This window comes from Schistocerca americana, chromosome 1 (assembly GCF_021461395.2).
Source record: "Schistocerca americana isolate TAMUIC-IGC-003095 chromosome 1, iqSchAmer2.1, whole genome shotgun sequence".
NCBI lineage: Eukaryota > Metazoa > Arthropoda > Insecta > Orthoptera > Acrididae > Schistocerca > Schistocerca americana.
The window spans coordinates 1,047,478,435-1,047,496,399 of NC_060119.1; the positions used below are offsets into that span (position 1 = coordinate 1,047,478,435).

General features: G+C 38.5%; 1 protein-coding gene across 2 annotated transcripts in view; it reads left to right on the plus strand.

Moving 5' to 3' along the window:
* The window catches only part of LOC124617051 (mitogen-activated protein kinase kinase kinase 4), a 217,227-nt gene that overhangs the window by 82,274 nt on the left and 116,988 nt on the right, over window positions 1-17,965 (plus strand). For both annotated transcript variants that reach the window (XM_047145235.1, XM_047145236.1), the window contains exon 12: window positions 4,972-5,117. In XM_047145235.1, coding sequence (XP_047001191.1) covers window positions 4,972-5,117 — 146 coding nt within the window. The remainder of the gene's footprint in view (window positions 1-4,971; window positions 5,118-17,965) is intronic.

The following is a 17,965-nucleotide window of genomic DNA, read 5'->3' on the forward strand; positions in this document are numbered from 1 at the left end:
TAAAGATGTAGAAATTAGCTGGGAGATCGCATAATATAGCTTAGAAAAAAATCTAATCAACAAGTTGAAGCAGGTGAACGCACATACATAAAAAAGGTTTTACTTATGCAGGCTATTGGAGCTAGTGGCTCTTTCTTCCAGCAGAAGACCAGAAGGGGAAGGAAGACGGTTGAAGGGAAAGGAACTGAAGAGGTTTAGGAAAAGAGGTAGGGTTCAGAAAATTAACCCAGAACCCTGGGTCAGGGAAGACTTACTGGACAGAATGAGAAGGAAAGACAGAATTAGTCTTTCCTTCTCATCCTGTCTGGTAAGTCTCCCCTGACTCAAAGTTTTGGACTCCTTTTCCTAAATCTCTCCAGTTACTTTTCCCTTCACCCCTTTTCCTTCCCCCTCAACCCTTCTGCCAGAAGAAGGCGCCATTGGCTTCGGAAGCTTGATAAGTAAAACCTTTTCTTATATATGTGTGTTTTCCTGCTGCCACTTAGTGAGTAGATTTTTTTATCAATCCAATTACATTATATTGCATAAAATAGCTTGTAAGTTAACAAATGGTCACATCATTGGTGTATATGACAGAACTGTCCTTTCAGAGAGCTAATGTTTCCAGGGGAAGTCAAAATATGTATGATGCTTTCAATGTACAAGTAAGGGAATAAGGATGATGCTAATAACTAGGATGATAATAATAACTACAGACTATTTTATATCAGTGTTCTTAAAAATTCTATAAATGCTTATGAATAATATGCTCACCAGTCATTACCTTAAAAGAACACAAATGTCATGAGCACTGTAGATGGTATAAAAGTGGTACTGGACAGTCATGTGACTCTCCACTGCTGCTGTGAGTTGGGGCAATGAAGTGTGAATATACCAGTCAGTTGTATGGAATCAGCACAGTAGTGTGGGTCAACATGGAGATGTTACAGAATGGCAGAAATGAGCTATTGTGTTTGGACATGGTCATGACCATACCATGAATAAAGTCACCTGATTTGTTGTTGTATCAATCTGGTCTGTCCAATATGTCTACAAGAAATCATGTGCTACTTGCAGTATAAGAAGGGTGGTTGTGAAAAGGTCCTAACAGACAGGGACCGGAGACATATGTCACACCTTGTCAGTGACAGTTGTTTTTAAACCCAACAGGAACTGCTGCTTTCAATGAATGAAGGTCCATTCAATCAGTTTCTGTGCGAACACTTAATAAAGAACTGCATGCAAAGTTAGTTTGGATTCAGATATTTGCAAAAGACTGTTGATCACATGGCACATGGAGCTGTACATCTTCAACGGCCCAAACAACACAGAAAATACATAGCAGCTTGCTAGACTAGATGCTTGTAGTGTGGTCCGATGAGTCATGTTTTTGCCTCTTTTCAAATGATCAAAGCTTCGAATGCATCAACAAATGAATGAGGTGTTTAACCTGCTTTGTGTGAAGGGTGTAGTTCAGTCTGGAGGGTTCTGCGATGTATCAGGGGGCGCACTCACTCAAGTCAATGTGAATATGTACCATTACGTTTACTTAAACTTTCTCAGAGACTGAGTCATTTCTACAGCTTCATAATAAGTTCATTGTGAAACACCCATCTTCACAGATGATAAAAGGTGTGTTCACTGGTCTGCATGCATATTTTTTCCAAGTCGACAGACACTCAGACACCGTATCACACCTTAATTGGCTAACTGAATTACTCAATCATCACTCAATAGAAAATGTCTGGAGTTATTTTGCAAAGTGGGTGAAAAGTACCAATCAACATCCACTCAATCCACTCTACATGGTGGCCCTATGGGATATGTTCATCAATGAGTGGTTTCAGTTGGATATGAAATATTCAGAAGAAATGTGTAGATACCCTTCCCTGCCAAATTGAGGTCCTTATCGAGTCTAGAAGTGATTACTTGGTGTTTGCATGATTTCTCCTGGGGTGACTGATTCTACAAGACAATTCAGTACCTACTTATACTGTGCCTCCTGGAATACAAGGAATAAATGTGATTTTCTGGTCCAGAGATATTTTAGGGCAGTTGCATGAATTCTGGTCCAAACCCAACGTTCTTGCCAGCTGAATTTGGAGATCCATCTGTAGTAATGCCGCTCAACTTTCCCAACAGAGAGCTGAGTTTCTTGACGCATCCTTTAACTTTCAAAACTAAATCATTTGCTTTAGTGGTGTCTAAAAGCACTAACTAGCTTATACTGAAGTTTCCACTAAAAACATGGACAAAATAGAGCAGCTACACAATGTCAGTTATGGTACTTTATCCACTGCAAGAGAAACCAGCCAAATTTTTCACATGTGTGCATAAGCCTTTGGAACATACAGTGCGTTCTGTGTCATCAGTTTATCACTTTTACCCACTTGATAAACAAATACTTTCAAACTTATTTAGGCTCTCTAGACAGACAAATTCGACCACATCCAGCAGGCATTTATTGAACTCACTGCCTGGAGATGCCTGTTCTCTTTTGCATTATTGTATGCAACAACAAAACTAGCTATTTCGTCATATGATTGTTTGGCTGTATTTGCTAAAAAATGTTAAGTTACTTCTTCAGCTTCACCATTATTTGGAATGAATTTGCATCCTTGTGTCTTTGGAAAATTAACTGTTAAGCCTGAAATGTTTTGTATTGAACTTTCATTGTGAGCGTGCCCTTTGAAAATTGTGAAGCTTTCTTGGCAAATTACTCACCTAGATTTATCGCCAAAACCTGCAGAAAATACCCTGTTATTCAGTCTTTATTGAACTTCTGATACTCTCTGTATGCTTTCATCTCACTGAATGCTACAATAACATCTCACTGCTACCTTTCACAAAGGGAAATTTGAACGTTTGAACACTAGAACTTGTTGTTGTGAGATTTTGAAGGGGATTTGCCACCACATCAGAAACATCAACCATTTCATTGTTTGTTAGTTTATTTAATTCATAAGTTGTGTATTGACAGCAAATAATAATTTAGAAAAGATGTTTGTTCATCTGTCCCTGATAATACATTACAAACTACCCTAGTACTGTTGGTAGGTGCTTGGTGTAGGTTTCAAGCAGAGTACATGAAGAGGTTACAGAAGCAGAACAGCTCTGGATTTTTATGGTCGTGTTGGTCCAAAGATTAGCACAGGCCAGTCTGCGAATGTCCCTTTCTATTTATTGTGTTGGAAGAAATTGTATCTAAATAGTTTCATACTTTTGACATATGTTTAGCTTATCACTTATGATTAAAATTAAGTTAATTTATGTATTTTTTTGTTGATAATAGTTTTATTACTACAAAGCAAATGGAAATCATATGTTTCTTTAAAAGGCAATAAGTATAGCTCCTGAAGAACAAAGTTGTTTCCATGTTATTTAGATCCTTAATACAAGCCAAAAACAAAAGCTGCTTGTATAGCCTAACATGCGGCATGCTAACTTGCCAGACGGGAGTGATCCAGACTCGGATTGAATCTGTGCAGCAGATTAATGTCCTACCATTGGTCCATAGCACTGGCAAGCCTGAGTGTGGATTTTAGGTTGTTTTACTCTTGTTTGGACAAATGTTGGGCTGGTCCTAAATCACCACTTCAGAAAATACAGTACATAAACAGTTAATGTACATTAATACACAGAACAAAGCTGATACAGTATGATTCAGAGACGAGTGACGCAAAAGCCTTCCCTTCTTTAAGTCCTTTAAGGACTTTAATGGCAGGAAGAGCATCTGGACATTAAGTTAAATAAAATAAATTTGCCGAATAATGAAAACAAATATCCCTTACCACTGAATAGACATTAGGAGAGAAAAATATAATAATGGCAATATTAATGTTGCTCACTTTTCTGTGCCCTTCTATTTTGGTGTAGAGTAACTCCAATTAGTAGTTTCTGTAAGTCTAACCGTTCATTAATACACAGGATTTGACTGTTAAATGGTATGAGACAATTTGTCATGAACATGTAATTGAGTGTTTTGAACTAAGGATTTCTCCTATTGTTAAATCTAAACAGGCATCTCTGTGATTAAGACTGAGCCATGGCTAATGTCTTTATCATGGCATAACATAGCTTCCAGAATGGAATCTCTCTCTCTCTCTCTCTCTCTCTCTGCAATAGCATTTGTTAGCTGAAGTGAACACAGCAAATTACAACTTCTTTCACAGTCCGGACACTGCTATGTAGCCTCTGACCTGCCCAAGTACATCCTATGACTAGATGCTTCCAGCCCACTGAAACACTTGGTAGAAAAGCTAGTATCCCAGTTTGATGTCTCATAAGGAAATTAGATCTGTAGTCTGATACAAAAATTGTGGTACATTTATTGCAAGGATATCATGACAGTTATGTATGTTTGTTGATGTGTCATGTTCATCCTTTGTGCAATACGGTAACTACCTTTATTCTTTTCCCTAACGTTGTATGTAGTGTTAAAAGGAAAATTCACTCTAGAAAACTATAAAATTATGAGACTGGATTGCTGGCAAGTGCTTACCTTCAAGAAGAAAAATATCAGTACTACCAATAGACACATACAAAAATACATGACAACATCCTAGCTTTCGGATAAGATGGGGAAGGTGAAAAAAGAATGGCAGATTATACAGATTCCAGGATGAGGGACCTGGTAAGGAAAGACAAATATCACTCCCCTTCCTACTAGTTCTGAAAGCTAGGATAGTATTGTGGTGCTGTGTATTTTTATACCCATGTTCCTACTGACAATACTGAGGTTTCACTTCCTAGAGGTAAGTACTGGTCAGCAATTATGTCTCGTAATCTTGTCAGTTGTGTGTAGTACACTATACATAAATAGAATGGCACATTAAAGCCATGTAACCACACAATACCTCGACAATTCCATCAAATATTCCTCTGAACAGAGAAAAATTATTTTATCATTATTGTTCACTTGACTTTCTGAAAAGCATAAGTCCAAACACAATGTTACAGTGGTATTAATGTTCCTGTTTCATTATTTTGTAGCTGTATTTGGAATATCTGCAAAAATGGGTTCCTATGGTCCAGCATGAGCAGTTCCAAAAGAATCTTCTTGAAGAAGAGTGGCTTTTTATTAAAAAAATGTGTCCTTATATTCCATGTGGAGAGGGTGCAGCAAGTACTAGCTTCTGGTGAGATGCATAATTCTATTAACTTGGTGTTCTAATATTGTTAAGAAGCTGAGTAGTTGTAAAAAAAAAATAATTAATACAAAATACTGGGTTGGTGAGTTGGAAAAGGGGTGCAACGGGGCTGGCTTTGTCTGTGCAGGCTGCAAATTAAAATTCACCTACCTCAGAACGGCGTCTGCTCAATGTCCCATGTACTCGGCAATGTAGATACTTACAAGATGATGTAAAAGCAGCATTGATAAAAAACGCCATCTAATATTTACAATTACTGAGGCCGCACAACTCTAGTAATGAAAGAAAGATAAACTGTCATTCAATTTTATTGGGCAGTGAGAAAATGGTTAGCTTCTGGAAAATAATTTCCAAAATTTCCACACAAAAATTTTTATTTTGTCCTTATAGCCAAAGAGATTGTACTGTTCAGTTCACAGTTCATACACACATTTCATACGCACAGCAGCCAGAAATCTGTCCAGACCTGACCCAAATTAAACAATGTTTTCACAGTCATTAATTTCACCACTAATTTGAGTTATTACATTCGGTCCTTCTTGTGGATTTCTAAAAAAGAAATTGCTCACCAAAAATGCTCAGTGGTTGAATACTGAAACATGCCACGCGGATACTATGAAGGCCAAATTTTCACACATGAATATCTTTCCAACAAAACAATTCCAAAACTTCCAAACTTCACAAAAGTGTTCGTAAATGCAACTGCTATTACGGCCACACAATCTGGACGCAAGAAGCCAAATATTTCTTCATTTTACACGTTATTTTGACTCGCACTAGTAACATGACCGTCCGCGTTCAGAGCTAATGAGCGACTGCCTTCTTCCAGCCTCACTCCCAGTATAACTATCAGGTAACGAGCGGGAACAGTCCCAGTTCTGATCGGTTGCTCATACTCGCTACCATCAGAATGCTTGCTCATGATCATACTCGCGCCAAAACTGGCCTGCACCAATCCTTATACACAGATGCATTTACGTCATTCTGACATACAAATATTAAAGTAATGTGTAATAAATGAAAACGAAAAGGCAGTAATTCTGGAAATATTCTGTAGTTACCGATTTTACCCCAGCTGACTTTCTGGCTGCTGTGTTACCATAGCAATCACACCTAGACATAGTCCCATGACAGGCTTATGTCACTCTTGCAGGTTGCTTCACAACGAACTGAATGTTCGTTGCCTAATCAGCATCATCAGGGTTGGAAAAGGGTCACCTCCAGTACACTCCAACTGGGTTACTGACCACAATTGATGGCTAGTGTACCATGCAACATTTAAATCTGACGAATGTCCCATTTACATACTCTCATTTACTCACATTTATTCCCACAACAATAATAGACACAAATAATAATTTTGTCTGATTTTTATATTACGAAAATGAAAAATAATTAAGTTATAATATGAAAATTCTTCACACTGAGAGTTCTGTTTATGTTTTCCAACTACACTAATAACTGAATTTAGTTCCCTAAGTGTCCATTTTTTTACTTTTTTAGCAATTTCTTTTATCTCCGAAACTATGATAGTTACAATGTTGAAATTTTTATACAATCTTCTCCTGAATAACAAAAGGTAGTGTGCCGATTTTGAAAATAATTGAATAATATTTAATATCATTTATTTATGTTCATAGGTGGCATGAATATACAGTCGCTCGAAGTGACACAGGAGCCGTTCTCACGCTGCAGTAGCAGCAGGTGTATATGACTCATAGGTGGGACACAACTTGCGGTCTCGTTCACAGCCTCCGGCTCCAATACTGCGGGCTGTACTGCAATGTATCTTATTGCAACAATTGTTATCGTGCATTAACTCGCGATGTCACGGGGATCATGTCCATTTGTTTCTTCTTTTTGAAAATTATGAGTGACAAATCATCTATTTATCTGCACACATTATGTGGTATAGCAAGGACTCATATCCCACGAGCAGACGTGCTCGTTATATGTGCACTGAGTTAGAGATGGGGCCATATTTAGTAAACAAGCGTGTGGTAGACCTGTTCCAATAAAAAAGGAGAAACTAGACACTGTAATGAAAATTCTACTGTAAATACTTGCCACGAAGAAATCATTTCACAATAGTATCTGCCAGTAGCCAGTGAAGGATGGAGAAGATAAAGAGGAAGTATATGCACCAGTGTTGCTTTGCTGTGTTTTGTTTGTGGTTGTACTCATTGGGTATGTTATGAATAAACCTGATACATTAGGAATAAACTTTTATGATCACAACATACTCTTTTGTTGTTATAATGAAGATAAATAATATAAACTTGCAGAACATAATGCTTCACAACGAACTGAATGCTAGTTGCCTAATCAGCATCATCAGGGTTGGAAAAGCGTCACCTCCAGTACACTCCAACTGGGTTACTGACCTCAGTTGATGGCTAATGTATGTTATGATTGTGTATATTGTTTCACCCTGTGGCCAACTGCTACACAGCAACTCCACACACCTTGCTTGAATCCATTGTGTAGTAAAGCAGATTTTTGTGTATCCTGAAAAATTTACTTTGTGGGATGCAACCCCTTTTCCAACTCACCAATTCAATTCTGTTTACTACAGTGCCATTAAGGTTAATGGTGGACATAAACTGTATGGAGTGGTTTAAATAACTTCAGTATTAAACAGTTGCACTCATGTACGTACATATTTATTTATATGGGAGGGGCATTGTTCTCAAACAACATATTTCACAGTAGAAAAAAATAATTTTAATTTGTAATAGCTAACAGTCATTGATTGGTTCAGTCATCTATCAGTCATAGCCAATATCATTGCTTAGTTGATAAATGAAGTAGGGCTCAGTCTAAATGTTAACAGGTGTTCAGATGGTAAGGTGGCAGTGTTGTTTGCTTGATGAAACCTAGGGAAGCTAATTATTTCTATTGCTGAAGTTCATGATACCATGTCTCTCCCCTTATGTACTTCCACTTGAATTACATTCATGCTATGCTGTGCTATGTAATTCATTCATTGTGTCACCACGACTAACACCTACATATAAAAACAGCCTCAAAGTTTTAATTATTCTCTCTCTCTCTCTCTCTCTCTCTCTCTCTCTCTCTCTCTCTCTCTCTCTCTCACACACACACACACACACACACACACACGTACGTATATGGAAATAATGAGGAATGATGAGGTGCATTTGAAGTTCTCTAAGGTTGTAGATACTGTGATAATAGAAACCACAGCAGGTCGTTCTGTTGAAGAGGAACTGAGATATCTAAAAAGGCCAATCACAGAGGTTGGAGATTAAAGTATAGGTACAAAGAAGGTAACTGCACAGCAACCTAGGGTAACAGAATAAATACTGCAACTGATTGATGAGAGGGGGAAATATGAAAATGTTTGGGATAAGACAAGAATACAGCAAAACAAGTCATTTTAAAATGAAATAGGAAGTACAAATAGTTGAAATGAAATGAAACGGATGTAGGGAAAATGTGAAGAAATAGAAAAGGAGTAGATGTCTGGAGAACTGAATCACCATATAGAAAAATCAAAATGAGTTTTGTTGAAATTAAAAGTAAGGGCATAAAAATTAAGAGTGCAACGGGAATTTCACTTTTAATCACAGAGGAAGGGGCGGTCAAATGGAAAGAGTACACTGAAGGTCACTTTGAGGAGAAGGAAATGTCTGATGACACAATGGAAGAAGAAATGAATGTCCATTTGGAAGATGTAGCATATTCTGTGTTTGTCAGAGTGTAACACAGGGTCTATACACCTTGGGACAACCGGGAAATCTGGGAAAAACCTGGAAATTTTTTCATGCAGAAGAAAACCAGGGAGAACACAGGAATTTTTTAGAATTCTGGGAGTTTATTAATAATTAATTAAATATTTATAATTTTACTGGTAAGTATCGATACTCAAACAGAGAATATTACTGTTCCCACTGCTGCAGAATAATACTGCAGCAATAAAACATTAAAAAAATTAAGTTGCAAAGGAATGGGCCCTGTACAGCAACAAAACACACAGCACACACAAGCATCTGCCAACAGCAAAATGTGTCAAAGGCTTTATGAAGAAGACTATGTAATAACAACAAAAAGCTTCCAATGAGCAAGAGGTGACAACTATTTACATTAGGTTCATCTGAGCAGTTGCCAGCGGGTTCATGCGCATGCGCATTTGAGTCGCGCTTCTGGCTTTTTGAAGTTTGGCTGTTAACATGTATCGGCAGTAGCAACAAACAACCACATGCTATCCAGAAACATTTTTCTGGCACACCAAAGCTGCCAGATTCGCGCATGCACAGAGCAGTGTGGGTTGTAGAGGGGATAGTCTTTATGTGGCCTGTGTTTACGTTCAATGTGTTCGCTGTTTCCTCTTTGTTTACAGCTCACGCATCAAGTGAAACCAAACAGACTTCTGTGGCTGGGAACTATTGCTTGATTTAAAATACGTTAAACACAATTACAGAAGGCTAAAGCATGTTATTAGCTTCAGTTTTGTGATTTGATTTTATTTCCACATTTTTGGCAGTCTAGCATTAATCGCCTTGCAGAACAATGAAGTCATTTCTGTTGGTTTGATAAAGAAATTTGGCTTTTATTAATCTTTTCCACTGAGGCAGTCAATTTATTTGAAAGAAAGTATTTCATTCCACACTACTGGCTAGTTTCAAGTGTTTGCTGAATTTCAGGTGCACGTTCTCATATTCTGGCACGTATGGCATTGTACCATAATAAAGAACCAAACCTGAGATAATACAGTACTGGTACTCCAAGAAAATTTACATGCTGAAAACCGCACTGAAAAAGCTTAATATCAGGTTAGGGCATACTTGATTGTGAATCTGGACATGCGAATGTGCAGTTTAGGCCAAATTATGCGTTCTAGTATGGTTTACGAAATTCCAGTGCTCTGGGAGTATCTTCTGATGTCCTTCCTTTATGACAAAATGCAAAATCTCCTAATGTTTTATACGTACGAACATATGGGCTTCCTACATCATTTTAGCTGCGCATGCGCAGAATGCCTGTTTTCTTGGTGCGCTCTAGCAGCTGCTGAAATGAATCTGCAGTGTGACAATTATTGAATCATATGAAATAAAATCATCATAAGTTCTTAATGGTTTGCGTTAGGGTGTTCAAACTGCACGGTTGACCACAGGGCATGATGGGAATTTGTGCTGGATGGTTTGGTTTAGCAATGAAGCACATTTTCGTTTGGATGGGTACGTCGGTGAGCAAAATTGTCGCATTTGGGGGAGTGACTGTGAGGTCTGCAGCGTCCTGTCACGGAATAACCAGTGCAATATTCCTTGATGGCATGATGACTACTGAATGGTACATGAAGGTTTTGGAAGATGATTTCATCCTCATTATCCAAAGTGACCCTGATTTCGATAAGATGTGGTTCATGCAAGATGGAGCTCGACCCCCTCAAAGCAGGAGAGTGTTTGATGTCCTGGAGGAGCACTTTGGGGACTGCATTCTGGCTCTGGTGTATCCAGAGGCCACTGGCACAGGCCTCGATTGGCCATGATATTCTCCGGATTTGAATTGATTTGATTGATTTTAACAGGAGAGCTAAAATAGCTTAGGTCTAACCCGCCACTGCCCGCACCGAAACTAAGTTTATTGTGCGGTATCGCTCACTGTATATATAGTAAAGTCAACCAGTGCCCTTAAATAGTGCAAGGAGTCCCTCTACCAGTTTTTTGTTAGACACAATTTCTTCAGGTCTGATTGTCCCGAAGATTCTGTATCTTTTACTCTCCAATGCCATGCATTCAGAGATTTGGTGTGATGCAGTTTCTTCACCGTCATCACAGATCCTACATTTAGGGTCCTCTTCCATTATACCCATTGCGTGTAGGTGTTTTTTGAAGTTACCATGGCTGGTCATCAGTCCAGTCAAGAGTTTGATCTCTTTCCTGTTCAATCCCAGGATTACAGAGCTTCTTTTAACGCATGGCTTGTGCATCATTACCTTACCATGTTTTTGTTTATGGACCTTGGTCCAATATCCTACGTGCTGTTTCCTAAGCCAGTTCCGTAGTTCTAATTTGATCATAGCCTTGTTGATTGTCAAGACAGGATCTGGTCCAGTAAATGGAGTTGTTGCCCCCATCGTAGCCAATCGATTGGCTTCTTCATTGCCACAGATCCCTGAGTGGCCAGGGACCCACACTAGGTACACCCTATTGCTTCCCCCTAGCTCCACAAGAGCCCTGTGGCAATCTGCAACAATCTTAGATCTTGTTGCAGGGCTGCCTGGCTGTCTGAATAGATGTAGATGCTACGGCCATTGTGGCACCTACTCATATTCTCCTTCACACATGCCCTGATTGCAATAATTTCTGCTTGGAATACAGAGGCCAGTTTCCCTAGAGAGATGTTTCTCTCCAGTCTTGGCTGAACCCCGTACAACCCTGCCCCAGTACCTTGATCTGTTTTCGACCCATCTGTGAACCAAACGATGTCCCCCGTACGGTGTCGAACTGTTCTCTCCCACTGCTCCCTACTTCCAATTATTTATGTTGTAAGGCTTGTTGAAGCAGTTCGGAGTTGTTATATAGTCGGCGGGCATTTCCCCAGCCATACCTATATTTACCTTACTCACTACGTTAGTGTGTGATTCTGGATATCCGAATGAGACCCAGTTTTGGTCAGTTTTAAGTCTGTATGCCCCAGCTGCTGCCTGGATCTGAATATGTGCGACTCCTTTTTGTGGAGCTATGTTAAAGACTGGGTGTATAGCAATAACCCCAAAACCTTTGCTGAGCTGAAAGCAGCCATTCAGGATGTCATCGACAACATCAATGTTCCGACACTTCAGCGGGTCATGCAGAATTTTGCTATTCATCTGCGCCACATTATCGCCAATGGTGGGAGGTATATCAAACATGTCATAATCTAAATCCGAATATCTGTAATTCTGGAGATGGGCATCCTTGCAACTGACCTGCGTTTGTTATTACGCTGCACTGTTTTTCAGCTTTGAGAGACGGAATGGCAGAATATCAGTATGCACAAAAAACTAAGAGCCATTAAGGGGACCACAAATGTGTGGAAGTCCTCGATGAGGGCCTGTCACAGGGACTCCGCGGTTCTCTGCTGGCTCTGCATTGGCCATGCCTGGGTGACCCACGGCTACCTCCTGCGCTGTGAAGACCCACCTCAGTGTCAGTGTGGCACCTGGTTGACAGTGACCTACATTTTTCTGCTTTGTCCTTTGGCTGCCCTGCGACTTCATCTTCAGCTGCCGGACTCATTATCATTGATTTTAGCAGACAACGCCTCATTGGCTGATTTGGTTTCACATTTCATCTCTGAGGGTGGGTTTTATCCTTCGATCTCTGTTTTAGTGCATGTCCTTTGTCCCTCTCTGTCCTCCACCCTAGTGCTTTTGGGGTGGAGGTTTTATGTGTTGCAAGTTGGTTGGCTTTTCCTTTTTATTTTTGTGGTCGGCCAGCCACTGTAATCTGCTTCCTTGTTTTACTCTCTTCTAACTGTTTATTGCATCTCTCTGTTGTTTTCTTGTCCTCTTTTGTTTCTTTTAGTGTTCGTTGCCTTTCCTTTGTTCTTGTGGTTTTCCTTTATTTCTGTTTTGTGTTGTATGTCTCGTCTGTTTTATTTTCACACTTGTGGCATTGTTTTATAAGGAACGAGTGACTGATGACCTCGTAGTTTGGACCCTTTCCCCCTCTTCTTAATCAACCAACCAGGCACATAGAAAAATTTTGAGCCCAGAAGACCAGACATTTACGTCATTATTTAAAATTATATTTTCACATTTGTGTCATGTATCTTGAAATGTAACATCTCCAAAAAGACCAATATTATAGATTTTCTTGTCGTTATTAATCTTTGAGACCAGTATTATATGTGAAAGCTTAGCTTTTCTTCAAGCTACACAATGTGTATTAATTTAAACCATTAACTTTTCCAATTTGTGAGTTCACACTACAGAAACAGTGACGTTGATACTGGCTGACTACATGACGTGTGCTATGCTCTGAATATCTGCTATCATTGGCTGACGAGGTCATGTGACATGAGCCACGATTGGCTTACAAAAGCTAAACACAATCTTGATTTCAGTGCTTCAGAAACCAGTGTGTTGTTTGGTGGAATTCAAATTTATACTTTTGTAATGCGAAAATACGCAGCTTACTGTAATAAAAAAAAAAAGAAAAAAGAAAATGCAGCGTATATGTTGCTGCACATCAAAGATCTTTCCATTTTTGTTTTACATTTACCATTGAAAAAGCTTATTTTCACTGGGAAAAAGTGTATTTTTAACTAAGAAAAATCCGGGAATATTTTTTCCTTGTCTACATATACACCTTGATAACAATGCTTTGGAAGACTTGAGATCAAATAAGGTGGAAGGCATAGATAACAGTCCTTTGGAATTTCTAAAACCATTGGGGGAAATGACAACCAAACAACTATTCAGCCTGGTTTTTTAGAAGCTAAACCCTCAGACTTACCTAAAGTGTCATCCACACATTTTCGAAGACGGAAAGTGCAGATACGTGTGAAAACTATTGTTCAATGTGCTTAACAGTTCATCCAGCCAAGTTGCTGACGAGAATCATATACAGAAAAATGGAGAAGAAAATTAAGGCCCTGTTAGATGGTGAGCAGTTCGGCTTTAGGAAAGGTTCTGATGCTGTGATTGATAATGAGATCAAGGCTTAAGAACAGTCAAGACACTTTCATAGGATTTGTCAACCTCGTTCATCCATGTACAATTGTGTAAGATGTTCGATCAGAAAAACAGATGTACATTATAGGTAAAGATGGATAATATACAGTAGGTACAGAAACCAAGAGGGAACCATAAGAATGGAGGACCAAGAAAGAAGTGTTTGGATGAAAAAGGGTATAAATCAGGGAAACAGTCTTTTACCACTACAGTTCAACCTGAACATTGAAAAAGCAATGATGGACTCAAGAGAAAAAGATTCAGGAGTCATATTAAAATTCGGAGTGAAAGGATATCATTGATAAGATTTGCTGGTGACAAGTGAAGAAGAATTGCACGACCTGTTAAATGGAATGAACAAAAATGGCACGAGTGCAAAACCTAATATCAAAATTGGTGAGCAAGAAGTAGATGAAGTGAAGGGATTCTACTATCTTGGAAGCAAAATAAAACATGATAGACGAAACAAGGACATGAAAAGCTGATTGGCGCATGTGAAGAGAGCGTTCCTGGCAAAAAATCTCTACAAGTATTTTATATCAGCCTTAATTTGGAAGGAATTTTTAAAATGTACATTTGAAACCTAGAATTGTATGGAAGTGAGTCATGGATGGTAGGAAAACTGGAAAGGAAGAGAATCAAAGAGTTTGAGATGGGGTGCTATAGAAGCATGTCTAAATTAAGTGGACCAATAAGGTAACAAATGACAAGGTTCTCTGCTGAATTGGAGGCAAAAGGAAGATGTGGAGAATAACAACAAGAAGATGGGACAGGATGACAGTACATGTGTTAAGACATCAGGGAATGACTTCGATCGTGATAGCAGAAACCACAGAGTAGGCTGTTCCAATACTGCACCATAGGGCAAATGCACTGCCAGGTACTGCTCTGCTTACTGATGTGCAGCACAGCTACTATAGGCTTCCCTGTAGACAGCACTATTACACACCTGTGCATGCATGAACCACTTGGTAAATTGTTTCTGGCACGCCTCATCGAATCAGTCAGAATACTGATGATACATAAAAAATCTTATGATCTCCTTTTCACCACTGTTATGTAAAAATAACTCCACTTTTTGCTAATACAATACATACTTCAACTGTATCCTTGAGAAAGTGATGCAAGAAAGATGTATAACAGAAATCAATCCTCAGAATTAACCAGGAGTCAAGTCACTTCAGGGTGAGGCAAGTTGTCTATAGACTGCCTAGTCTTAACATGTGATATTCAGCCCAAAATCAGATTGAACTCCTGAAAGGAACTGCAGTAAAAGTTGGTCTCCAAATAACTTTTGAAAGGATAGAATATGTGACCTGGGAAAAAAAGAGGAAATTAATGGAAATGAAATATGGCAAAATTAAACATATTTCACAACTTAAATATATCAGGAAAATGGAATAAAAAAGCAAACTACATTAAGTGCTAAAAGTGGCAGCTGCAAGCCGTTTTGCACAAAATACTTGCAACAAGAAGTGTATCTGCAAGCACACAAAACTAAGACATTACAATACACTAGTTATGCCAGAATCAAAAACACTAATCTTGAACAGGAAAACAGCTGTTGAGAACAGTGATAAAAAGTAAACAATTCTAAGTTCAATACATGCAGAACAATATCGTTTCAGAGGCACTCAGGAAAATCAGACATTACATAGATATCCAGAATAACATTAAATGAATGAATCCATACAAAATAAATATTAGAATTCTTTGACAATGGGAGTAAAACCAAAATGAGCACTATGAAATGGATTGGTGAGATCAAAACTGATCTGAAATTGACTTGAATTACACCACAAGTTGTTCAAAACTGCGAAATCTTTTTCTCCAAAATTTGCAAATGGCAAGTCAAACAAGAGGAAAAACCTAAGTAAAATACTGGAACAACATGACAGAGAGAGAGAGAGAGAGAGAGAGAGAGAGAGAGAGAAAGGAAACCCACAGGAAGAGAATGAAAGAAATATGGGTACAAAGGAAGGCGGATGTCCACTTCTGTAATTACTTTGCATAGCCCTAATAGGCTTATTTGCATATACTAATAATAAATTAATTTCTTCATCTGAGCTACACACTACTCAATGGAGCTAATTTACATTTTCTAATAAAACCTCCCCCTCCCTTCCACACACACACACACACACACACACACACACACACACACACACACACACACACAAATAACAATCTTTATTAGTAAAAAATTATTACCTGTAATTATTAATGAAAACAAGGAACTGTGTCTATGCAGTGTTGTGGAGCTCGTCTCTAAACATCTGTTGGTGCAGCAATGGCCAGTCTGTGATATGGAGTAGCCGACAGCACTTGCTTGATTCACGTGAAGTTAAAAAAGAACCAAATCTGAGTAGGAAGCTTACAAAATCCAATGGCCCCAGCCTGCTAGAGTGTTCAGAACTGAGAAATGTAAATATGGAAAAACTCTTCTTGAAAAGATAGACAAAAACTTTATGAGAAATGAAACATACGTGTATTATAGAACCTTTAAGAAGAAATCGTGGGCTATAAGCCACCATCTCTATGCTTTCAGCAAAATGGTGGTACATTGACACTTTCAAATGACGAAAATTGTAACATAGCAGATTACTTGAAGAAACTACTTGACAAAGATGAAATAAAGCACCATGTTGTCTGTCTCGGAAACAACAAAGTGCCTGGAGACGACTCAGTAGTTCAGAACTGTGCCCCTGAGGAACCAGTTGAAATCTTACAACAGCAAATGAAAAATATTGTTTTGAAGAAATCCCACCCAAAGATTGTAAAATAGTCCTAATCCATCCAGTGCATCAGAAAGGCAACATGAAAAACACCAGTTGCTACTATAGGGTAATATCCCTTCTATCTATAATCTACAAAATTCTCTCACTTTTTGTCATCCTGGAGCATTTAGAAGCCCAACTCGACCATCAAATAGCAGAATACCAACCAGCTTCAGGGAAGGTTGTTCAACAGCTGAATAGATCCTTAACCTCAAAAGCATCATCAGACATGAGATATTTTGCATTAAGGTCAAAGCAGTACTTAGCAAGTTTTGTGAACTTCAAGAAAGCCTGTGATTCTTTAGACAGTGAAGTTCTGTTAAAGATTCTTAATGAATTGCCTGCAGGCGTCATTTGAAAAAATAGGAGCAATGACTAACATCAAAGATATCCCAGCTAAACTTCAAATGGAATATAAAGACGTCAGCAGAATGGAAAAATTTTAAGTTACTGCGTGAAATTTTATGAAAAATGGACCGGACGTGGAAACAGTTACAGAACGAATAAATAAGCTTGAAATAGCCTACCAAATGCTGTACACAATCTACAACAAAAAATGTCTTTCACAAAATGCTAAGGTACATCACTTGGAAATGTTTTGAGGCTCTAGCTATGTATGCAGCTGAAACCCTGTACCTAAATGCAAATAGAGATCTTCTCGAAGAACTGGAGAAAAAAGAGTGGAGAGTGATTAGAGCAATCATGGTATCCAATTATAAGAATGGCATCTGCCAAAAATATCCAACAAGGAAGTCTGTGGCAGGATAGAAAAAAAATTAGACTCAATCTGCAAAAGATGTGTGAGACTTTATGGACACCTCAAACGAATGGACAGGAACAGATTGGCTATGACAATCTTCCACGTGTTTGATGCAGTCCCCAAAACCACAATGCCCTGGTCTATAAATACTAAAGAAACCCTGCAGCTCCTACAAATCAAACCCGAAAATGCCTTCCATAAGAAGATAATGTTTTAGCGAAGCAATTTTGTTAGCATCTGGAACATAAAAATCTCTAGACGATTCCTCTTCAATTATAAAATTTTATATTAAGCCGAATTTTCACCCAGTATTACAAACACTGTGTCATGTCTGTGTAGACAGCATCTACAAAGCTGTTTTTAAGCTAGTATGTTAGCTTGAATCAGAAGTACATCCTGCCAGAAACTTAATAACATTCTGACAGAGTGTATTGTATCTTCTTGGAAAATGTGCTAAAATATTTTGTCACTGACTAAGATATCTCTTTCCAACCACATAAAGTTTGTTATATTTCGATGACAATGCCAGTTGTAGGTTGAAAAGTACTGGACTGGGACAGTAATGGAAAGTGTTTGTGTTGTTAAATATGTTTTGTGTTAATTACTTTGGAAAATG